A 26,723-nucleotide genomic window follows, 5' to 3' on the forward strand; every position below is an offset into this window, starting at 1 on the left:
GATCTAATTAAACTAAAGAGCTTCTGCACAGCAAAAGAAACTACCATGAGAGTGAACAGGCAACCTACAGAATGGGAGAAAATTTTTGCAATCTATTCATCTGGCAAAGGGCTAATATCTAGAACCTACAAAGAACTCAAACAAATTTACAGGAAAAAAACAACCCCATCAAAAAGTGGGCAAAGGATATGATCAGACACTTCTCAAAATAAGACATTTATGCAACCAACAGACATGAAAAAATGCTCATCATCACTGGCCATCAGAGAAATGCAAATCAAAACCACAATGAGATACTATCTCACACCAGTTAGAATGGCAATCACTGAAAAGTCAGGAAACAACAGGTGCTGGAGAGGATGTGGAGAAATAGGAACACTTTGACATTGTTGGTGGGACCGTAAACTACTTCAACCATTGTGGAAAGCAGTGTGGCGCTTCCTCAAGGATCTAGAACTAGAAATACCATTTGACCCAGCCATCCCATTACTGGGTATACATCCAAAGGATTATAAATCATGCTGCTATAAAGACACATGCACATGTATGTTTATTGTGGCACTATTCACAATAGCAAAGATTTGGAATCAACCCAAATGTCCATCAGTGACAGACTGGATTAAGAAATTTGGCACATATATACTTTGGAATACTATGCAGCCATAAAAAGGATGAGTTCGTGTCCTTTGTAGGGACAAGGATACAGCTGAAAACCATCATTCTCAGCAAACTATCGCAAGAACAGAAAACCAAACACTGCATGTTCTCATTCATAGGTGGGAATTGAACAATGAGATCACTTGTACACAGGAAGGGGAACATCACACACCGGGCCCTGTTGTGGGGTGTGGGTAGTGGGGAAGGATAGTATTGGGAGATATACCTAATGTAAATGATGAGTTAATGGGTACAGCACATCAACATGGCAAATGTTTACATATGTAACAAACCTGCATGTTGTGCACATGTACCCTAGAACATAAAGTATAATAATAAAAATAATTGTTTTTGCATTATATAGAATATCTACTCTCCAAACATTTTCTTATAAGTCTCACTTAATTTGAATATTAGAGTTTTGCTTAAGTGAGACTATTTTGTAGTTAATGTTGTGGTTTTCAAATACCCTGCTGCTAACTTTTTTGGTCTAAACTTTAAAATGTGAATATAAATTAAATGTGTTTAAGCAGATGTTTTCTTTATGGTTTCCACTAATTTTTAAAAAATTTTATAAGGAATTCATTACATTCCCATCTGCAGCAATTTACTCTTGATACTTATAATTATTTATAGTGCTTAAATTTCTAAATTAAGTACTGATTCAGTTAAAAATCAGGTGAGGTCTCTAATATATGTTTCTTAGATTTTATTAATAAATGCTTTCTTGGGGAATATAAATCTGCCCCTCAGTAACTCATTTAACCCTGCAGTAACTCATATAACTCTATTTGAAGTGTAGGATTTCTACAAAAGAATGAGGCACAATCTAGATAGGTGATACAGAGGCTAGAATAGTGTGAGTAGCAATGTGTCTGTATGATACCTTTACCTGTAAGGCGTGCTGGTTAAAATTGTACTATTTTTCATAGTGGTAATTATACTAGATGGATTATCTTTCTGCTGTGTCCATGAGAGTCTGATAAATGTCTTTTTCTCCTCCCTGAAAATACATGCCTATTTAATTGCTTAAAACAATTCTAGTTTTATTAATAGGCTGATTTCTATAAATATAGTTTAAGAAGAACAAATCAGATTTTGTATCACAAAGCAGGACAACTTTGGTTCAGTTTCAAACTTAGGTGTACTCACAGACATAAATTGAAATGATAACTTGAAGAATTTGTATCAATGATCTTATCCTTTTAACATTTTCTGGGAGAGTCTTTTCTATTAGTTTCCTGCTGTAGTTACAGTCTGTGTTGCCTGAGGAAAGTTTTGTAAATCAGATCTCTGTCTATCATAGATTTCTTGTACAAAGGTCAGTGGTTCTTGTTTGACTGTTCGGTCCAAAGATCCATTTATACAATTAGTATAAAACACAGTATTTTCAGTCAGTAGATGTTATTCAAAGCCTTATAATGATGAGAATTTAAAATCTTCGTGTATTGAAGGTAGTTTGAAATAGCGGTTACTATACTTTGGATCCAGCCTGCCTCCATTTGTATCCTGACTTTGCTGTTTATAAGCTATATGATCATGGGCAGTTGGTTGAACTTTGTCTTAGTGTCTATCTGTTAAGTAGAAATAATGATAATAGTACTTCATGAGGTTGTTGTGAGGATTAGATATGAGTAGTTCAAGTACTCATAACAGTTCTTGGCACACGGTAAGAATTGTATAAACATTTGCTGCTGTTATTTTCAGTGGCACTATCTATGCTTAGACTTGGTGACCTGGGAACCAGAAGTTTCAAATGCCTTTGTTCTATGACTGAGTACACTATTGCTGACCTTTACTGCCAGGTTTCTCTGTCTGGTTTCACGGGCATTAGTTCTTGTCCCTTCTCATGAGTAGCATGTATACTTAGGTTGTAATTGAAGTCCATAGTAAATCAGTGTTACCAATGTTTCTATTTTGCATTAGTCAGCTCTTTGGAACTATATTAATTTAATATATTGGGTATGCTTTATGAAAATACATGTGCATTTTAAATATTCATATGCTACATAAAGATAAGAATATGTTTTTCCATAAACCTTTATTTGGTAAATTCATTTTTCTCTGAAAATTATAGCAGTGTATTATTCAGTTTCAGGATATAATGCCAGAGATATGTTTGAACTGAAACATAGAAATTCTTTCCTTTACACTTTTCTCTGCTTTTGTGAGGAACAACTGTGGTATTAAAGAAGCAACTGACGATATTAGAAAAGCAACGTGGAGTCCTGGCCCTGTTGCTAATCAGACATATGAAACTTGGGTAATTCTAGCCCAAAGAAAAACTATATGATATTTCATTTTCTTTAAGCTTAAAGATTCAATATATCATAAATAACTTTAATAAGATTCTTCTTACTTGGCTTATTGAATTGTTCTCATTTCTTTTTAGTACTTTATATTGCAAACCAAACTTCTAAAATATGTAGTTTATTTTCCTTTAATTTGTATATTCTCAAAATGTTCTAGGTAAATAGTTTATTATGATAGCACTCTCTTCAGAGGTATGTAAAAATGTCATCCAGAATAACATTTAGAGTCTTTGCCATGTCGTAGAAGGCTCTCCGTCATTGATCATTGATTCTGCTTCTCTATCTGACCTCATCTGCCATTCTCCCACTTTCTCCAGTCTAATCTCACTGACTTCCCCATTGCTCTGTGAAGATGTCAAGCATATTCCCACCTGGGACTACTGAATGCCTTGTTCAATTTACCTGGAATGCTCTTCTTCCCAAATCTACGAGTTTGCTCTCTCCCTTCAGTTAGGTTTTAGTACATATGTCACCACATTAGAGTTGTTCTGTAATCCTCCTATCTAAAGTAGCCCACCACCCCCATCAGTCCCTACTTTGGTTTCTTTATAGATCTCATCTCTGACAATGTTTATTTTACTTGTTTATTGTTTGCTTTTTCCACTAAACGTAAGCTCCATAGAAACGGGGACTTTGTTCTGTTTAGTGCTGTGTCCCTGTTGCATCATAGGGATTTCAGTTGCATATAGCAGGCACTCAAAATTTGTGCTGAATTAAGCAAATAAATTGTTATAATATTTTCAGTTGCATAATTACCTTATGGACTTTAGAGCACTTAGAGACTTTATGAAAGCACTTTAAAGCACTTAAACCTTTAGATAGATCTTGAAAGTGGATCTGAATTATAGTCCAGTCGTAGTATTCCGTTGGCCACCAGGATAGAAGAAATCTCAATACGTAAGAATATAAAAAAGATAGAACTGATCTGATCTAAAAATAAAGAATGCTTGATCTATGAGAGAAAATACTTACAGACCATCTAGCATAGAGTTCTTATTTTAAAGATTAGAAAACTGAGACATGGTTATATTAGTAGATGTGCCAGAGGTCACATGGCTCCCTAATTTTGTGTCTGTAATATACATGTTATGATTTTATTCAGTTTACATATGAATGTGTTAAATTTTCTAGTAAATTTGTTTTATTCTATTTACTTGCAACTTTGCTATCGTCTCTAAAAGACTATGCCATAATAGTATTTTCTCATTCTTTTTAAGTTATACAGCTCTTGCATGCTACTAGGTGAATATGGGGGATCATCTTTGGGATGCTTCCTTCTTCTTTGGAAATCTCCATTTATGTGTCTCATGGTTAACAGAATAAATATTTACTAAAGCCGATGCCTTATAATTCTACTTAAACCTGACACTTTGCTATATTACCTTTAATAATGCATTCTGGTTGCTTAGTTCCAGAACTGTGGTTGGGGAGGAGTTGTCATATATTTTTTCCTCTCCTTGTCACCTATACCCCACATCCAGAAAGTTGCCAAGTCCTGTAGAGCTTGCTTCTCTCCTGGTAGATCTTGATTAGCAGGCATAACCCTCTGCCAGATGCTGGCTATTGCAGAAATTTTGTGACTCTGCATATAATTACAGAAACCATCCTCTAAGAAATCAGTCAAATTCATCAGATAATGTTGAATTTTGTTAGCGAATAACTAATAAAACTTCATTTAAGGATGACCAGTAAGGAGGCAGGGAAAGTATGTACGTGGCATTTAGTAGAGTGCTTTAGACTCTGGGTATCCCCAGTGAAATAAATTGCCCAGTGATAAAAATGCCCAGTGAAATAAAGTGAGGTATTATATTTAATTCCTCACTTTAAGAACGTGTTTTTCCTCTTGCTACAGTTTTTATTTGCTCAGTAACAATAAAAGCTTTTTTGTTGTTTTTAAGGCTTTGAATGAACTGTTCAAAAAGTCATCTGTGTGCGGATTGAGAAATTGAATAATTAGCTGCTTTCAAAGCTGCATAAGCTCTTTTAGCCCATCAGGTTAAAAAGGGGGTGGAAAGAGTTAATACAATTTTAAAGAGGCCTAATTTACAACTAAGGAGTACCTGAGAGCTCTTGGAGAATTTGACACAATGAGTTAGATCAACCCCATTTTCATTTCCCTCTAGCTGCAGTTTGTAACATAAATAAATCCATGGTCTGTAATTGTTAAATGGAAGTATTTGAATGCCTCCTAGTGGCATATTGTAGGCTCTAATTAAGGAATTTAAAAAGTAATATTTATTGAAGGAATACTATGATAACCTATTAAAGCTTGTAAGTACAAGGTAGTAAAATCCTTTAATGATAACATCCCAAGTGAAATCAAAATACATTATTTGCCATATAAAACTGATTAAAAACATGACTGGAAAAAATATAACACATATGGCAAAGATGAATATACTTTGAATAAAAATTTTTAGTTTTGGTTCAGATCAAATTATTTTAATTGACTTTTTATGTAATGGAACTACTTTGCGCTTAAACATAGACAAATGTGGCTATTAATAGGATTTGGATTGCTTTGTATACATTCATTTTTTAAAATTAATTGTGGATTATTATGTAGTTTCTTTAAATATCTTTGTATAATAATAGAGAAAATGGTTTATAGAAAGTCTGGTTCATTTTCAGATTTTTTAAAAATTCTGATCTTCAAGTTGAATAAAATAATTTAATTGGTAACCTTGAAATACAGACTATAGCAAAACTTTAAAATGATTAAGAATGCTGATTTAATTATTGCTTTATGCATAAAAATGACTTTACATTTATGGAAATATAATTTAAAATGGAAAGAAAGTCATATTGAAAGAATTCTGATGAGGGTCAGAAGATGGAAGAAAAAGTGATATCCTTTTGTTAAGCACTAAAAAATGTTTAATTAACTGCTTACCAAAACAAAACAATTAAAATGGCAATTACCTTTAAAATAGCAACAATGTAATTACAGCTGTTGTGATATAAAGCTAGGAAACAAAATGTTAATCTGGAATGAACAGTTTAAATATGAAATTATGATATACTTGGCTTCCTGTAGTACAGCTGTCAAGCTTGGGCAGTTCGCTGGTCAATAGTGACATTCTATGTGTCAGTGAACAGAGTCTCTTGATACCATAACCCGCAGTTCACACATTACTGAAGCTCCAACTGTCGAACATTCAAGTCCCCTGATATTTTTGCAGCTTCCAGACTCTCCTGACTGGTTCATGTTTCATTCTTTGGCAATTTGCCCTAATGATATCCCTCAGGAGCTTTCAGCCTCTCTTCCTTTCCATATTTAATCATGTTATATTAATCTGAGTGATACACAAACTATGCTGTATAAATTGTAATTTCCTGCAATTTTTCTAAGATGCACACCTATTTTTTCAGTTTTACTTATGTTCTAAGTTTTTAATCCCAAGCTCTGTATTTTCAGATGATTATAACTACATGATTCCCAAGAAGCTACTTTTGCTCTTTATATACGTTTCAGAGGGGTCTCTGAGACATAAGACTTTTTACATGTAGAATTGGTAAAGACAATGTGATTTATGTCATTATGTAAATTGTTCTGTGATTACTGTTCATTGTTGATACATTGAACATTGCTTTTTGTTTGGAAGGTCAGCAGCTACTTATTTTTGTTATCCTTTTACAAATTTTAGTTAACTGCCTGTATCCATGGATCAGCTGCTCTCCTATACCCAATGTATTGGCAACACATATACATCCCAGTGCTTCCTCCACACCTGCTGGACTACTGCTGGTAAGCTGGCTTTTGCCAGACTCCTTTAAATTTAGGTTTCATGATTAGATATCTGTTTATTTGTGAATTAGATAAACTTGGTGGTATATTTAAAAGAAATCACAGAAACTTACATTTTAATAAATAGTAAAGATGGCTTTTATGAAGGACAAAATAATTCTGTTCAAAGGTAGCACAAATTTATACTTAGCAAACATAAAGTTCTTTAGATTTTGTGAATTTCTTCTGCAGTCATTTAGATAATGCAAAATAGGAAAAAATAACAGTCTTAAGTTGTGTTTAGGAAAACTGTATAGAAGTTATGGTGTCAGTTAGATAACTCAATATCCCAGGTGTCGGAATTTGTCTGGCAAATCTGCCAGAAACCACATTGTCTCTGTCAGGGCATACTCTCGTTACCTTTACTTCAGAACACACTACTCTACCCCTCTTTTTTTGATATTAGCCCACCAAATACCAAGTACTGACAAAGGCGTTGTCTCTAATACAAGAATTCTTGTTTTTTGTTTAAGTCAAAGTCTCAGCCTTGAACCACCATGAAGAGCAATGTTGAAAAGTACTGGGAGTAATTCTGAAAAGTTTCCTGGCATTAGACACAATTCCTAAGGGATCCCACCCAATAACCAGGCCTCTAGAACCTCCTTGTTCTCTTCGCCTGGAAGAATCTGCATACTTATCATGAGTCTAAATAAGGATTAGACTTCTAAATAGCAGCTTCTGGGCCTTCTTCAAAACTAGGGGGGGAAATGTTATCTTTATTGCATAATCATCTTCTGCAGGTGTAGCCTAATTCTTAAGAAATGTGATGGGATGTTTTCTCTAAACCATTGTGCACACACATAGAAGGAAACAATTTTGACCTTCATGTGTTTTCTTATTTCACAGCTAATGTTACTAAAACACAGCACTTTTAGAATCAATGCATTCATTTAACTTTCTTATTTCATAAAAGGCAGAAAGTATTAAGGATTAAAAATGATTTAAGTTCATACATAGAGGGTTTCTATTAACTTTTTATAACTAACTCTCTTCAGAGCAAGTGATTGTAGTGACAACACATGTACTTGGCCACATATTGATTTATTAATATATTGTTGTGTTTCCACAGCATGGTAATATTATTAGAATTGATAATGCTGTGAAGTAGGTGCCCAGTGACCTACCATTACTCTTATGCTGTTTGAGAACTAGAAAGGAGAAACTGTTTGGCAGGAAACTATAGGAATGTAGTTTGTATTGTTAAGCGTTATACACACAAGTCTAAGAATAAAGCTAAATCTGTACATAAGCCCTTTGTTATTCATTTTAGAGTTTTTCTTTAACCAACATACCTGTAGTATTTTAGCATTCCTTAAAGGGAGGGTCTCTCATTTATTTATGTTGACATATGCAGTAGATCTTTGTATGTACTGTTCAGTAATTAAACTTTACTTATTTAAAAATATATGTTACAGCAGTATTTGGAAATATATTGATATATGATTTTATATAATGTATCTTTAGAATTACATTTTATATATGATGTTAGTGCCATCTTAATTTTTATATTAAAATGTTCTAACCTCTTAAGAGATAACACACCTTTAATTAAGTTCAATTGTCTGTGATGAATTACACATTTAAGATTTTCTAAAATGTTATTTAGAAATTATTCTATGACACAGGCAGTTCTGTACTAATTTTTTCCAGAGCTTTTCTGATAGTTTCTACCCATCATTAAATTCAGTGAAGGAAACTTGTTTCGTATTTCAGTCCCTGGAATTTTCTTTCTAGTTTCTAATGTCTGAAATAGCCTTTGGGTTGAGTTCTAACAGCTTCCATGCCAAAAACTCCCTGGTTCAAAGAGTGAATCAGTGATATTCAAACAAGAAGTTACCTGAAACTTCCTGAACCTTAAGGTCACAATGATAGGCTCAGCTTCTATCATAGGAACTGAGTAGTGTAATATAATATATTTTTTTAAAGAATAGCCATCAGAAAACTTGGTAAACTAAACTGTTTCCTAAGGTAAACGTTTTTCTTCCATTTCCATCCTTGAGGTTAAAATCATACTGATCTACATGTAAAAGGGAAAAAAATTACAGATCATCCCTTCAATGTCACAGTATTTGATTAAATAATTTTTATGAATATTCCAGTTCAAAAATAGTATCATGAAGATTTGATAGGAAAAAATATATATTTGCTAACTCTTTGGCATGATTGGAACTTTCTGATTCCTGAGGTAATCCTACCTCCATAAAGTATTTCTGTTTTTGCAGCTGGTAGCTCTGCTGTGGGTTGGACTGTGGAGAGCCATAATGCCATCTTGTGACCATAGATGAATATCGCATCTTGGTCCACCAATAAAGCCTTGTTACTTTGTTGATTCATCCATTCATTTGTTCATTAAACATTTAGTAACCATCTAAATATTTTGCCAAGCTGTGAATATGTAATGTAATGAATAAGATTTAGTTTCTGCCCTTGCAGGGTTCACAGATAGCAAGAAATACACACATACTTAGATGTGCACACATGCACACACATAGCACAGTACTGCAACATTATAAGTATTACAGGATAGGCATACAAAGGACCATGGATGGCAACACATGAAAAGAAGTGGCGTACACTCCCTGGTAGCTTAAAGAAGGTGCCTGGGAGGAAATGACACCATCTGCATTTTTCCCTAATCAGCCAATATAAGAATACTTTAATATGGCAAGTCTGTGATGTTGCAAGGCACTCTTAACCTATCTGAATCCATAAACACATGACAGATAATGTGACTTTAGTGCTAGTAAAATTATTATTACCTATTATTTGTTCATGAATGATTGAGTCACTATTTAGACTATATGACTCTTCTTTTTATGAAAGGAGCAGGTTTAACTTCTGAGAGAATAGGTTTTTTAAAAAAACAAATGGAAAATTGTATACTTCAGACTACCCGAATAGACTGCTGTTATGGTCTATGTCATTGGTGGTCTCTTTGTAAGAAAACCTAAGGAAAAAAAAAAAAAAAAAGCTGTTCTTAAATACAGATAATTGCTACCAAAAAGAAGCAGCAATCATATGGAGGTTTCTGTGTCCCATCTTTGCAAAATAACTACATTGAAAGAAAGATCTAGGACAGTTTTGCACACAGAGGACAAAACGTCTGTGTTGCCAAGAATTTCTTCTTGACTTGATAATGCTCTAATCGAATTAGGAAATTTAAGCTAGGGTTGCAAACTTACATTTCATGAGATTTGGGTGATTTCATATTAGGATTACACAATCCAGTTTTTGTGAGAAAGAAACAACTATTCACTCTATATTCTGCAAAATGTAATTATTTTAAGAAATTAGTCTCTAGGTTAATAATATTTACAGTTCTCACATCCGTGTTTTGGATTTTATGAGAAATTGGTGAGAAGAGAACATGTGGATGTAACAAGTGATCCCATTTTAAAAGTTTCAAGTTATTATATGATTACATTTTGCATACAAGCTTTTTAATTGATATTTTTATGCCAGCTTAATAATTTTTACAAATGTGTTTTTTACACTTCAAAAGATAAGTATGTCTTCCATAAAGTTTAAAAAAATGTTTTCCTAGATGTATTTGCTGGCACTTCAGTAGGTTATTTAGCAGTCTGCTTCTGATTTTATGAAACTCTGACCCACCCATTTATCCCACCAACATTTGTAAAATGGACTTAGTAACTATTGTTTGTTAGAAGGCTTAACTATTTTAAAACTCTTTCATTAAAATGTACTTTGAATTTCAGACTGCATGGGCTTTTCTGTACTATAAATCTTATGAGTAGGATAAGCTAACCTGAGGTGAACTGGAAGTTTACGCAGTGACTTCAATAATCTTATGGTATTTTGGATATAGGCAGGGATTGAGATATTTAAGATCATGGGAGTTGCCTAACTTCATTTTGTTAAAGTTATCAAAACCTTGTTGTGGAAGCCTAGATTTGCTAGTGATATGCACTTTAGTCTTCTCTGGAGCCCCAGAAGGAATTCAGGGATGAGAACTTGAACTAGGGAAGTAGTGGAACAGTCCACATTTGTTCCTCCTGTTTCCTTTTGAAGGCAGAAAATCTCTTAGGTCTTAAAGATATCAAGGCCTATAAAAAGTTCTCAACTTTCAGCCGAGTGAAGTATCCAGAATATCAGATCAATTCCAGATGGTCTCTTGCATTCAAATTAAAAAAATAAATAGGAAGGAACAAAGCTACAAACGGCAAAGACACCTGGGAATTATAATCTAGTACAATAAGAAGTAATGAACTAGAATGTACAGGCTAACGAGGAGTAAAATAAGAACTTTAACACTACTTTGTAAATTCTGGATATATGGATTAGTGGTTAGCCATCTTTAAATAAATTTGGAACTTTTTAAGATTACTGTGAAATCTCTGGGTCTGTCAGGGTGCCTGTGTAATCTATTGCTGGTTCTCAGTAGCAAAGTGAACACACAGAAATTTGGACATCTCTGTTCTGATAATGACAATGATGTTTAGAAAATTATGCAAATCCTTTGAGAAACGGGATTATCTGTTTGCATTAACAGAAAAGGTGTGTGATAATAGAGCACAAAGATGCCTGTAAAAGAATTACCAAAAACGTTTTATTTTAAAATTGCTATTTTTTCATATATCCACTATTGCCTTCGTAGATATCTGTCAATTCTCATGTTTTTCTGTTAGATAATATTTTAGGTTTGAAATGTCAAGTTGAATAATTTTCTTCTTGTATTTCATGAGAAGTATTTCTGAAATAACCAGCAATTCTTATTTTATGTATTAAAAATTTAGTATCTATATTTTTTGCAAGAGTATAAAACCCATAGGGAATATATTCTGTTTATATTGTCTTTATGTTCCCAAGTTTCTATCCTAAGGCCTGGCACCTGCTTTGCTCTAAATATCATGTGTCGAATTAATTAATTCAAGATTATTTTCACACTTAAGTATTTTTAAATTTATTAAAATTATTTCATTATTAAAAGTGAAAGTTGGATAAATCTGAATTTATACAATTAAGTAAATAAAAGACAATGTATACGAGGGGAAAGATAGCACAGTAGGTGAGGAAATTGTTTCCTTTTGTACATCCACTTCCAGAACAGTGCCTGACAAACAATAAGTCTTGATAAATATTTGCAGACTGACCCTGTGACCCTAATATTTGGTGACATAGGAGGTATGTATCAATGAAGATATATATTAAGAATATCATAGAAATAAGAATTTAATTGAATAGGAAAAGATGTGCAAAAGGGATGTAAATAAGTTTGATGATTAGGATATATTTGCTATGAGGTATATGGAAAAGATTCAATTCAGACTATGGCCTAGACCTTGATATTCTTCTTAAGTTAAAAACAAACCAACAAACAAACTTTTTAGACATTATAACTCTTGATTAAATTATAAATGACTTTATGATGTTTATAAAAAGCAACCTTAAGTTTAAATATATTAATGGCCTCTAAGATTAAATTTGAGCTTTATATATTGAATAATTTTGAATATCCATAATGTGTTATGCTGGAACTGAGCATTTAGTACATTTAATTTTTAATCATTTTGAATTACTTATACTGTTGTTTCAGTTTTAATGAACTATATGAATCTATGCATATATATATTTTTAATTTAGTGCCCCAATGCCATACCTGATTGGAATACACTCCAGCCTCATAGAGGTGAGTATCTTTCAGACATGAGATAGTGATAAAATTAACTCATAAAATAATAGTTAAAACAGTTTTGTTTTGAAGGAATATCAATGGAATAGGACAAAGAAGTGACTCGTTTCATATTTAGAGTATGCTTGTCATTTTTAAAAAGAACATTGAAATAATTTCATTTAAATTAACATACTAAATGACCATTTTTTTATGGCATGAAATCCATAAAAATAGGTTATATTTGGTAGAAATCATATAAGTTTTAAATACTAAAACTTCAGTCCTTGATCAATTGCCTTTTTTTATGGCAACTTGAGATTATTTGTATCTCTTTTTCAGACCTATATTTAGAAAGTCAAAATTTATGTACTTATGAGTCATGAAGTAAATTTTTTTATTTTGCAGACTTCATTATGTTCCCATTTATCAGTATATATATTTTAAATGTGGTTTTAATATACTAATCATTAACTTTAGAATATAGCCTTAAGTTTTAATTTTCAGTTCTGTTTGGGAATATAAAATTTAGTATTTTTTTTCCACCATTACTGCATCATTTTAAAATTATTTTTGTCATTTAAGTTATTCCTATAGTGAAAGACCTTGAACTATTAACACCATGAACTTGAAATTAGTGAGATTCCCAGGAAGGTCTTGGTATGGGGTCAGCATCTTAACAAAATAAGCAAAAGGCTTGAATTAAAACAAAGGATTGGGTCAATTGAGTGGTGTCATTATGCTGGATGCTATCAGTTTTATTCAGATAAATTTATCTTTTTTTGCTGGTTGTACAGATTGTACTTTAACCCAGTTTCTAATGAGCAACCTAAATGAGTTAGCTTTCGTTTTCCTCTTAGTTGCCATCACTGTATACACTCCATCAGTCCTTGCTTTGATCAAAGATGAGTCTGTTGATATATTTTAAAACTCCTGAGGATCATATTGGGAGAGAGTCATGCCCCTTTAGGAGGCGCAGGTTGTGGATTCCGACCTGTACGCTAGCTTTGGGCATTTTTTCTTATCACAAAATGCTAGGGCAACATTTTTTATTTGTTTCACCAATAACAAAAAAAATATTTAAATGAATATCTTGAGTAGGTTTGTTTGTAATATTGAAGTCTGAGTTGCATAACTTTATGACTCCTTATTTTTTATTCATTTCTAGAAAACTTATTCTTACATGCCAAGGTAGTTTCAGTGAAAGGCTAAATTGCATAAAATGAAATATGAATGAGTAGGTACTTAATTTGTTACAAGATTATATGACTAGCATTTAGTTTATCAGTAATTTGACTTTATTTAAAATCTAACCTTGGTTGGATTGTTTTCTAAAAAGGGTCGTCAAATTTGATTTTTATGTTAGTGTACTTGTCGCTTCTTAATGAATCTAATAGGATACATAATTTTTATAACATGTTTATTTATTATAGAGATGAAAAATATTTAAAGTTGTTGGTTACCTGTTGATGTTATAGGTTTTTTTGCATAATGATTCTACATCAAGTTTTAAAACAAATGATTCAGCTTTTCCAAAATACTGTATAAAAGGGTATATATTTTAAACATTCAATTAAATTTATCACATATTCTTGGATACCTATAAAGAAAACCAATACTGTTTTTAAGTAGCAAATGTAAGAATTGTTTGCTCCTTAAAAAGTGTTGTCTTAGAGAATAATCCATTCTAACTTTAAATTGACTCGTATTATTAAATGAGAATATTTGAAGCCATGATTAGACTGGTTGAAATCTCTGTATTTTTCATACTCTGGACTTATCTAAGTGTCTTAATAGTCAGCCTTATTTTATTTAATTGGTTTATTAGTGAATGAGAAGCTATACTGGGCACTTCAGGAATGCTTTTAAAACAATTGGATACCATTCAGCAACTTTCTTGTTAATCTATTACAAGATGATGTCAATCCCGCAAATTTCATTCTTGTTATGGCACTATTAGGAAGATTTTTTTCACTAAAATTTCTACCTTTTATGCTTTTTAATTTTTACCAAAATGGTCTCGTAATTAAAATATTGATAACAGCTATTTACATATTTAATATGTAAGACTGAACTGAGTAAATGTTTGCTTCTTGCTTGGCAATTACAACCAATTTTTCTTTAAGGAATAATTAAAATATTTTCTTATTCCCTTTCTCTTGGTCGAGAGAGTTTCAACACATTTTATTGTTTTTTTAGGTTGGTGCAAAATTAATTGCGGTTTTGCTGTTTTTTTTAAAATGGCAAAAACTGCAGTTAATTTTGCACCAACCTAATGTAACAACTTCTAAATGTATTTGTTCAAAGACATGAAATTAACATCCCTTAACATCTTTCTTTCAATTGTTTTAATGAAATTATGAGTAAAGGATGGCCAGAATCTTTTTAAAATACAAATTTCCTTCTAAAATAAAGGCTAAAGACACTTTGTTCTGCCTGAAAACTAGACTTTGGGGATGAACTCAAGGCAGACTAAGGCCTGCAGGTCATAAGGAATAAATTAGTAGAGGCTACAAATTTGAGGAATATCTTATTGTTTTAATGTACAACGGATTCTAAATAAAATGTTGACCCAGTTTTGTAAAATCATGTGATTGCTGCCACTGTGTCATTTCTTTGTATTAATGTGCATAAGTATATTTGTAGCCATATTGTATGGAAAAGTTAAACATAGAGGGTGTGAGAAAGACTTCACTTCATACAGTTGTGCTTAACAAGCATTTCAGTCTATGTCTAATATTTTCTTATTTTTGAAGAAAATGACAATTTTTAAAATTTTCTTAATTTTGTATCTCATAACTTTATGAGATGTAACAGTGAGACACAGAAAGAGGTACCATTTTATATACCACATGACTTCCCATGCCTATTTAGAAAAAAAATAGTTGAAGTCTAATTTGGAGAGAAAAAATAGATAAAATATTGATACTAATCCAAATTAAAATAAATTTGTTACTCTCTATTTTTTCCTTTATTGCTAATGTATTGATAGAATTATTTTCATGTCAGGGAATCTCAGTTTATTAATTTGAAATGAATTTATTTTTCTATTCTTTTTTGAGTGGTCCCTTAAATAAAATTTAATATTTAGCAATTACCAGGTTTTTAAAACTAAGAGCAGTTTTGAAAAAAGTGTACATGTCATAGTAGTACCGATTTCCTTGTTCTGAGTTTAGTGATAATGTCCTCACAAAACACTTTGTGGGCACATAACCTTATCTTAGGCTATTTACAAACTAAGTCATTTTATCCCTTAACAAATATGTCAGGTTTATTGGATTATCTTTATAGTTTCTGTCACAAAATGACAACTTAAAGTTGAAGATGAAAATCAAAATTATGACATGTTTTTCACACAAATGTGATTAATATAATTTATATTTTTACTTATAAAATAGGTTATTGTAGTCATACTGTAGTTACTTTATAGGTTACTACACATATATGTACTTAAAGCTTTTTACATATTTATAAACATGTGAAAAGAAAAGGAAACGAGTGTATATGTAAATATTTTTGAAGTAGTGTCAATAGTATCACTGTAGGTGATTCTCTGCTAATATCTTAGAAGTGGCCATCTTTTAAGTCTTTATAATAAAGAAGACAGATTTTTAGAATCATCTGTCCTCATTGTAGACATTAAGCCTTTCTTAACATGTGGAAATTCTCTGCTTTAGACTACCATTGCTTTAGAAAGTTTAACATTCTAATATGCAGAGATTTGAAATTGTAAATGGATCAGAGAAATTTTAATTATGATCAATTTAAAATAACCAGTTTGGCTAATTTAAAATATAAGGTAATAAGGTTTTAAGTGATAATTTTCAAAAATGACTATTATTGTAGACCACCACTTTAAAAATACTACACTAAAATTATTAACCTATTACTAGTTGACTTATACAATTATAACATTCAGAGTTCACGAATATATTTAAATAATGAGCACTTATCACTAAAGAATAATACTATTTGTTACAAATTAAATAAGACTAATAAAATTATATGAATTGTTTAAGTATACCTATTAGTTTAAGTAGGAAAAATGAACCGTAAGTATTTTCTTTAAGGATGAAAATATGATAAAATTCTTATTTACTATTATTTGTAGACATATTGAGATAATTTGACTATTTTGATTAAACTTTCAAACAAATGAGACAAGTCAAGATAATCTGATAGGCTATTAAATTTGATACCTTCTATTGAAATTCATGTGAGAAATATTACTAACAATAAATTCCATATTACTATCCTGTTATTTTCTCTTATTCAGCTTTCAGTCCTCATCATCAACATATATGTTTTGGTATGGAATATAGATAAAAAATTTAAATTACAGTTTAATGCTGTAGTCATAGTTATTGGTTTATGTTATCCTTGCAATATGATTTATGCTAAACATAGGTACAGAGCTGGCCACAAATTCTTGTATCATGGGACTGAAATTAAGTGGAAAAATTTTAAAGTATATAATTTGTTTATGGTTTGATGTAACTGTGCCTATTTTATAAGAAGTTTTGTTGTTGTTATGTTTAATATAAGATGAGCAAATATTCAATTTTAAGCATTTTTACTAAATCTTTTCGTATAGGTTGTAGTCAGACTTTCTCAGGAGGCAAAGTTGTTTCTATCCTTTTGTAATATAGGATTTTCCTTTTTTCTTTTCCCAAGCCTAATGCGTTAAGATAATATTTTCTGTTTCCAAGCTCATCATAACTTTGTAAATATACTAAGATTTGTATTCATAATTGTGTTTTTTTAATAGAGAGTGAAAAATAAATCATTGGAAGATGTTGTTATGTTAAATGTTGATACAAACACATTAGAATCACCATTTAGTGACTTGAACAACCTACCAAGTGATGTGGTAAGTATGAAGGCTATTCAGTGGTGAACATATATGTTTTCTCCTGGACCTCTGAATTACTAAGTTATTTTTCCCACTTTTAATATCTGAAATAAAAGGGTTGGGTATTTGCATGGGGTGTTAGAGAAATCAATGTTGATTCCATATTTAATATTTTTACCTTTTAGCAGTTGAGATTTTGAATGGAACATCATATTCCTTATTGTAAAAGTAGGATCATAATTAAAAAGCTGAATGCATTCATTAGGCAGAGTTTCTTTAAACCTAAGTCTCTTCATCTCATCTTAATCATTATATTACAAAGTAGGCATTTCTGTCTGCCTAGTGGCATGTCTTGCAAAAGAATGAGAGAGTTTTTGAAGGCAAGAAGAAGAAGGGGGCCAATTATCGGCTTTTGCTTCCCTGCCACCTGCCAGCGCTTTTCCTTTTAATTAATGATCTGATGTTACTGGTCAATATAATAAGAAATGCTTGTACAGTTGGGGTCAGAAAATTCTGGCTTTGATCTCCCTCAACTTTCTGAAACATTTATTTGTTTTCTCTAAATTATTTCAGTTTTATTTTAATCTTTTCTATCCTGCTGAGGGCCGCAAGAATGAAAACCTACACTGTTTGTCATTTGCTTTGGCAGAGCAAAGACTGCTTACTTAGAATTCTATTTGTAAATTAAACTGCAAACCCCGTTTGTCATAAAAGACATCTGATCCTTTTGAAATGACGAAAACTGTCTTTTGTCTGTAAAGGCTGATAAATTAAGTGCCAGTTCTCTTCTGGTCTTTGATCTTGCGGAGGGTTGTGTGTGTGTGAGTGTGTCTGCAGCTTATAATGGGACATATTCTGTATGTCATGTTAAATAGTCTCCAAAAGTGCATTATTTTTGGCCTTCATATTCCTTAGTATGGGACAAAGATGCAAACTAGTACTGTTTCTGTATATATTTTAATGACTACTTAAAAATATCTTTATAACATAGTTCTAAGTTAAAATAACTTCCTTTTAAAAAATCAAAGCATTTATTCTTTATATGGATATTAAAATTTGGGAAAAAAATACCTTCAGAACATATTTTTCTGTAATATTGAACTACTTTGAAATCCATTATTAAGGAATTTGAGAAAGTGAATTTAAAAAATCCTAAACTCAAAAATACACTAATACCAGCCTTGGTTGTCCTTCTGTCTAATGATAGGAAAAATACGATTTTAAAGTCAAAATCAGATTATTTATGCCCATAATAACCTAAAATACTTGCTGACCTTGAGGCATATTAAAATTGAACTACCTTATCTTACTGTAGTAAAACTTTTGCTATGAATGTACAAATCTAAACCTAGGCCAGTGAACAATTACATCTTTTTAGCTTATTATAACTAGATTATCTCATTATAAAATTTTTGCCAAAACAAAATCACAAATAAATTATTAGAGTTATTCATTTAAAAATCATTCAAAGTGTTTTTCACTGTATAGAGAAATAATTATGAAAATAGAATCCTGACTTTTAGGAACGCTTTCCTTATGTGCATGTACTTCCTACCGTTAATATCCTAGGGAGAAAGATTGTTTGTTAAAAAGAGAAAGAAGAAAAAAAAGAGAAAGAAATTCAGCTTTCCTGTACATGATATTAAAATTTTTATAGGCAGCTTCAATCAATGACAGATGATTCTTGAGAAAAATAATCTTTGAAATTTTATTTTTTGATGGTGATTCTTTTTTAAATTGAGAAGTACTACTTTCCTAGTAGAATTAGTTTGATGATTAAAACATTTATTTAAATATATGGAGAAGTTAAATATTCACACATGTAAAGGTCTAAATATATAAAATGACAGAAGGGACCATCTTGTTATTTACTCATGAACAACAATGTAAACATAACTGAAATATTTAAAAATGTAGATAAAAGTTATACTGAAAGGTGGTATAAATTGATTAAATAACTATATGCTTGAAATTCAGGGACACAGGCTTACAGAGAAATTTAAAGAATAGACAAAAATTGTTCTGAGATGGAGCTAGGACCATTTACTGAAAGTATGAGATGGTTTAAAGTTATAGTAATTTTCTAAAAATATTTTGGGTGATTTTTAGAACCCATTTCTAATAAATTTAGCTTTTTCATCTGTTTTCTATCTCTTATAATTTTGGAGGAAATAGGATGAAGCATCACATCATATTTTAGAAGCTGCCCTACCCCCACTAGACAGAACAGGACAATTGTAAATGTTTTAAATGAGATGTGTTAAAATTGCAAATGATCTTCCTAAAATTTTTTGTGTGTGATTTAAATTGATAAAATATACTTGAAACCTGAAAAATGTTACTATTAGTATTGTTTGATTGTTTAATAGGTTAACTGAGATTTAAATGGGGGGGTCCTTTTAAAATCATTCACCAAAGCATTTAAATTATACTTATGGGCTGGTTGACTTTCTATGCATGTGTACTCTATTATTGTGTCAGATTGACCAGTGGTCTTGGCTGTTCAAAGGTCAGTGGTCACAGTTGTCCTGAATTACTAGTTCTTTTTTCCTGTGGACCCTCTGCTGTGTTGCATGCTGTAATCTTCTTAATGGCTTCATTCCAATATTCACACATAATATTTTAGATTTATTGACTGTTAGAAATACTACCATGCCAGTAGCAGTTCCGCTACTCTTAAGGTATTTAAAATTGGAAAAATAAATCAGGGCAAAGCTTTCAGGATTCCTTTGTTTTCCTTAAGGGAGGGGGAAAACCTCTTTTCCTGTCTTCTGACAAGAACACTTGTTTTTTGATTTCATCATTTCACTATAGATTTGGATCATTAAAAGAAAAAAAACAAATATTTTATTGGGAGTGATTTTAACGATATTGATTATTACATGGAATAACTTTTAAAGGCAGTAGATCCAATAAAATATACTCTTGTAGTTTTTGTCTATGAATATATTGTGACTTTATTTTTTTAGTGGCTATGCCAAATAGACACCTTCAAACATCTGTAGTATAGTTTGAATGTTTTGAAATAAAAAAAGTAAATGTTAGGACTCAGTTACAGCGTCAATCAAAGTTAGTGTTATTGTGGTATGTTCATAAGGGTGAGAAAAAGAACCAATTGAATTAAAGATAACATTTGAAATCTCAAATGAGTTGATTTTAGTTTATGAAAATGCAGTATTAAAACCTCCTATTCCAAATCTGCATACAATTTAGTTTTAATTACATAATAATTTAAAACGTATTTCTGAGATATTCCTGCTCATTTTAATTTTTATCATCAACATTTTAAAAAGCAATTTGGAGGTTGTTACTATTTCAAATATAAATAGGATTACCCTCTTACCAGGAATTAAGCTAATAATTAGAATTATAAGATTTAGGAATTCTCTCCTCATATGAATATTAAATTAAACAATTATAAATTCCTATAGATGAAAGTACGTTACAATTGACATCTGAAAAAGTTACATGTATTACAATATTCGTTACAACAGGCAAGTTTTTTGACCTGTATTGCTTAACTGTCTCTAATAATTTAAACTCGTTAGATTGTAAGAATAGTAATAATATTGATAGGTCAATATGCTATTCCTATTTTAGATAAGAAAATCAAGGCACAGAAAGTATACTGTTAATGGTACATCTAGAGATTCAGTTCATAGAGGTTGATCCTCAGGCCTGTGTCTGAAACAGTAGACCATGGTCCCTTTCATATAAATGTGATATACAATGTAATGAATAACTCCTTTAAAATATATTATAGAAGTTTACTTGCCACTTAAACTTGTTAAAGAAATATTAGTTTGATCCATTTGATTTAAATTAGGATTTTCAGCACTATTTTTAAAACTTCATTTTCGTCTTAAATATAATACTATTGGAAAATAATTTTGTGTTTTCTACTATGAGGGTATATAGAAAATATGGTACACTTAAGAGTTATTGTACAAGTCACTGTAGACCACTGTGTGTTACAAGATAGCTATATTTTGTATGTAGCATATTTCATTACTAAAACATTGAAAAGACTTTATTATAATGATGCTATCTAAAATATCTGTATATTATAGTGAAGCTTTCAGGAATCATAAGAAGGAGTGCCTTAAATGGTTTTTTTGTGATAAAAAAAAGAAAGACACGAATTGCTCTGAATCACCAAAAATCATTAAGAGTATATAAGAACTGGAGAAAGTCTCTAAATCTAAGATATCAAATATTTGAATATCTACATTCAAGTGAATTTATTAATTTGGGGATAAGCTTGAAAGAATTAGTTTTTTTCAGATAATTCTAAAATAAACTTTTTAAAAAATATTAAGTTATATAAGCAAATTAAACTTTTAGAACCACACGGACTGTCAATGGATATGTTTAATTCATTGAATATTTCCTGTAATCTAACATGAAGGTTTAACATGTTAAATTGTCATAATATATGTTATAAAGAAAAATAGGCCCCAGAGAATATTATATTAGTTCCAGGTTTGCCACAGTTCTGCTGTTATCCTTATTGTGTTTAATGGTAAATGAAGTCCCTAACAAATTTCTAGGGTGGTCAGGTTAGAAAGATTCATTCAGCTTCTAGAGTAATTTGGAGAACATTTTATTACTTCAGGAGACAAATATTGCTTTTAGTTTGCCCTTGGAAAAGTATAGTCATGCTTTTTCTCCTCTCAATCTCCAATTGGTAGAATTCAGGCATCTAGTTGTACCTTGCTCCCGCCACACAGCCTTGGTACAGTGCTTCATAAATAGGCGTTCAATACGTGATTGCTGAAAGGAGATATAATTGCACTTCTTTTATCTTTAGTAATAGAAGCTTGCTTTTAAAGTCTGTTTACAGTTACCTCCTAGAACATTTTATAAGGATGTTTCCATTTGACTTTAATAATAATGAAAATGAGAAACCTGGATGCATATATAAAATATACTTTTTTGACTATGAGTATAACCTTTTATTTCCTGTGTTTAGAAAAAGAGACCATGTTGTGATGGTAGTCATTGTGCTTCTGCATACCCAGCTGAATGTCTGTGGAAACTCAGCTATTCTTTTAAATAGTTATTATCAGAGACATAATTATTTACAAAGTAGTTTTTTTTGTTGTTGTTTGTAGGTAAACTATTATAGATTTTACTGTCCTCCCAACTGTTTTCTTGGTGTATATTTTAAAAATATAAACCTTAAATACTAAAACAAAGAAGACAAAAGCAAAACCCAAAAACCTTAACTGTGCTTCTAAACATTTAAAAGATTTTTGTTAGTTTCTCTCAATTGAATAAGAGAACCTGGCTTTCCCACAGCAATGATCCAGGCTTTGGTAATCCCTCCCTTTATGTCTCTGTACTTTTGCCATTCTAAAGTTGATTTATTGTTTGTTACTTTTAGTGATTTTAAGTGCTCAATGAAGTTCCTTGGCTTTCTTGTGGCTTTTCATTTCCAACTAAATTACCTCGCCTTACTTTTAATGTCTTCCTCCCACCCACCATGTATTATCTTAATAGCATGCTTCTTTCTCTTGTTACTGCAGATACGTTTTTTTTTTCTGAAAAATGTAAACCTTGATTTTGGCTTTTAAAATTATTTCCAATTTATTTCTGGTCCTTTAAATTCTTGATTTTTCCACATTCAAGCAACTTTTTTGTGTGTAATATTGTGAGCACTGTCACAATAGCGGTTCCCAAACCTTGCTAATATCATAATGACCAAGTGACCTTTTAAATGAATTATGTTTCTGAGCACCATCGTAGATACTTTGATTGAGTCAACTAGAGGAATAATTGTAGAATTATGCCTGGAACAGTTGTTAGATTTGTTCATTTATTCATTCATTCATTCAACAGGTATTTATCAAGTATCTACTGTGTACAAACATTGTGCTAAGAACTGGGTATATAGTGGTGAACAACCAGACATATACTCTTATTTCATAGAGTTTATGGTGTGTTAACACTCATCTAGTATTACAAATAGGGACAAATGTTATAAAGAAACAGAGTGCGGTTGGAGAGAATTACAGTGGTATCCTAATTTAGATTAAGGGTGAGATAGGTAGAGGCTGAGCCTGTTCTAGCTCAGTGACACAGTAGAAAACCATGTGTGCCTCTGTGGTGCAGCAAGGCATTATCTTATGTGGTAGTGCCTAAATTCTCGGGGGCTCAAATGTTCTTCTCCAGCTTAATAGTAAAGGCTGCAAGCCTGAGGTTTCATTTTTCTTATGACGTGGCAGGAACCTGATGCTGTGCCAGTTGCACTGAGGATGGGATTTCAGGTGCACCAGTATGAGAAACTATGGAAGCAGTTAGGAGCTTGGTCTATATTCTTATTTCATATCTCTCATATATCTTTATACTGTTTGTTTATTATCCTTTATACTGTTTATTATCATTTATACTGTTTGTTTGCTGTTTGGTGTATTTACTAGGGTACAAGCTAAGCTGCTATAACAGAGAGACCTAAATACCCATTCTTAGATAAAAATAGAAATATATTTATCTCTTGTATAACAATTAAGAGGTAAGTTTTCCAGAGATGTGGGACAACTCTGCCATCCTCAATACATAGCATGCAACTCCAGGTTTAAGGTATGCTGTTTGTCTACCTTGCCCCAGAATAAAGAGGAGAATCCACAGAGGGGTATTCATATCCCTTTTAGGGACAGCCTGAAAATGTCATGTTCCTCAACTCATTCCATTTGTCTGAACCCAGCCATATGGACACACCAAGTTCCAAGGGATGTTGGAAACTAGCTGAGTTAACCTAGTTTTGTTAAATATGCACCAGCCCAAACTTAAGATTTCCATTAGCAAAGAAAGGGAGAATAGATGTTGGTGGACTTAAAGCCATCTCTGCTATAAGTAAACTGATATGGAAATAATTTTAGCCAAACTGAGATGCCATTTTTACTAGTCCGCACGCTCACATCCGCCTTTTGTGGTCCAGCCAAACTCAGTGTATCAGGAACATCTTTATGGAGAATTGGCCTCAATGATGGTGAGTATGAGTAAGCCAAGTGGGAGGAGGAAGAAGAGGGGGAGGAGAGATAACATATTTAAAGTTTTTCCTGTGGGGAAGAGGTTGGTTGATTCAAGACCTATATAGCTGTAGTGAAATAAACAAAAACATTATGCAAAATGAGATAGTAGAGATAGGCAGGGGAAATCATAAAATATGTGTAGTTCTTGTTAAAGACCTTTGGATTTTATTGGAAATTCATTGAATACTTGTAGATGATGCCATATTAGTTAGGATTTGACAGGTACTTTAAACCAATGAAACAATGTAATGATATGCTCTATAAGTAAATGATATGCTTTTCATTTAATAAACGTTAAAGGTTACTGTTTTAATCTTCAAATAGAGATTTGTTAGAAAATTATTAAGAGAGAAGTGTTAATTTTGTTTCTTAATAAACTGAACTTTAGAAAGGTTAAAGAAGTGTGGAGATTTAATATCTAATTCATGTGATAACTGTAACATGATTCATGGAAGAATAAAAGGTTTCAACTTTATATCTTTGTTCTACAGATGATTTTTTGACACTTTAACTTTTATAAATATATGTAGTTTCTAGAGAACAGTTTAGTTATATGAAAGGAAATATTTAAAAAATATCTTAGGAGTGTTTTAGGTTGTGTAGATTATGTAAATATTATTTTAGAACAGTTATTTTTATCTTCACTTCTTTACCCTGATGTTTCTCTTTGTGATCATTAAAAGTAAAATAAAAATTTCTAGGTATAGCAGTTAATATATTTTTACTGCAAAAACATATCTAGAAATCACATCTAAAAGTTAAGTAAAAGAGGAAATCTGTCACTTCTCGGAAAAACTCAACCCCTTTATATGCTCTGCCTTCCTGGCTTACTCTCCTTTGGTATAATTACTTCATTACTTAGACTGTGTGCACATGGCTTATGCTCTTTTAACGTGTACCTGTTTGCTGCGTTTACTCATGTAATTCTGTCCTTTTATTCATAGTCGCTTTAGTGCTAAGAGGGTAAAAGTGGGAAATTGGTGGTAATATTATTCATGCTACAGTGAGTTCCCACTGTGCTAAAATCCAGGTTATAATTCTTCCCATGGATGACTGCTTGGAGGTCTGAATTCTCACTGAAAGGAATTTAAAACATTTGATACAAGCAATGAAGTGATGCTTATTTCTGAATTTTCTTTTCATTGTTTAACTTTTCATTTGTGATCTATCCTAATACTAAATTAGATTTTTAAAAAATGTATTTACAGAGTGTAAAGTCTCTAAAGACCGTAAGATAAAATGTCCTTTGTGAAGTAATCCTTAGCCATTGGAGGTTGAGGCTAGCTTACTTTCTTAAGAATAAAAAGATAAAACAATTGATATTTTTTCAATATTTATAGGATTATGTGATAATAGCCATATGACTAAGGTTCCAAATGCTTTTCTGAATTCAGAGTTATGGGTGAGTATAAGCCTTAGGATTTCATGGGAAGAGATACATTTATTTCATAACTAAACTTAGAAGTTTGGAAATTAAAGCAGAAAATGCTCTTTCCTAGACCAGGTATTAAAAAAGTACAGAACAGACACCATCATTTTTATAGATAAAAACTGCTAAGAGCTAATTAGCACTGCAAAGGGCATTGGTAACTGGTGATAATTTACTCCAGTGATGTAAAGACCAGAAACACAGCAAGATTGATGCAATCATTTTATATTATATTAATATCCTTATATCTAAAACTGATTTTTAAAAACAATTGTTTTCTTACAGACTCTTTTTGAGCATTCATTTGCACATGTAGAAACACTTAGCTGCCCTTCTGGTCTCTGAAAAACAGGAACAACTTCAGATGTACTGGCAATTGAAGTCCACTAGAGTAGATCAAGGAAAAATTCTTTTTATGTAATTTGTAAAAGTTGAAATAATGTAGAAAGAGGCAAAGGAGAAATATAATTATATTTCTTGCCAGGCAATTTTAGTTTAAAATCTGTATGAAATTAGATAGTATACTCATGTAGAATAACACTGTCCAAAAAAAAAAAAGTGAGCCACATATATGATTGTGTTTTCTTGTAGCCACATTAAATAATAAAATAAATAGGTGAAATTAATTTTAATGATATATTTTATTTAACCCTGTATATAAATATTGCTTCCAAATATAATCAATATAAAATTTATTGAGTTTTTTTTATTGTACTGAGTCTTCTAAATATAGTGTCTGTTTTACTCTTATGGCAAATCTCAGTTGAGACAAGTCAAATATCAAGTGCGTGCATGACTGATAGCTACCTTATTGGCTGGCATAGTTCTAGAACAAGTGCTTTCTTTTTTCTATTTTCTACACATCCACAGGGAGCTGAGGAGCTACCATTGACTAGTTTTGGAAGTGAAGGCTGCATTTTTATAATTTGGTTTGGAATGGCTTGTGGCAGTGTGTTTAATACTCCTGTATAACTCAAGCAACAATTATGTGGTCAAGGATTTGGTATAATGAAGGTTGAGGAA

The 26,723-nt window shown here is 31.5% G+C and overlaps 1 protein-coding gene across 1 annotated transcript in view; it reads left to right on the forward strand.

The window, feature by feature from the left end:
* The window catches only part of DENND1B (DENN/MADD domain containing 1B), a gene marked incomplete at its 5' end in the record, with an annotated part of 173,536 nt that overhangs the window by 47,341 nt on the left and 99,472 nt on the right, over positions 1 to 26,723 (forward strand). The window contains 3 exons of the mRNA XM_011995787.1: positions 6,617 to 6,717; positions 12,358 to 12,403; positions 17,154 to 17,255. Of these exons, the coding sequence (XP_011851177.1) occupies positions 6,617 to 6,717; positions 12,358 to 12,403; positions 17,154 to 17,255 (249 nt within the window). The remainder of the gene's footprint in view (positions 1 to 6,616; positions 6,718 to 12,357; positions 12,404 to 17,153; positions 17,256 to 26,723) is intronic.

The sequence above is a fragment of the Mandrillus leucophaeus genome, unplaced genomic scaffold (genome assembly GCF_000951045.1).
Source record: "Mandrillus leucophaeus isolate KB7577 unplaced genomic scaffold, Mleu.le_1.0 Scaffold1132, whole genome shotgun sequence".
In the NCBI taxonomy this organism is placed as follows: Eukaryota; Metazoa; Chordata; class Mammalia; order Primates; family Cercopithecidae; genus Mandrillus; species Mandrillus leucophaeus.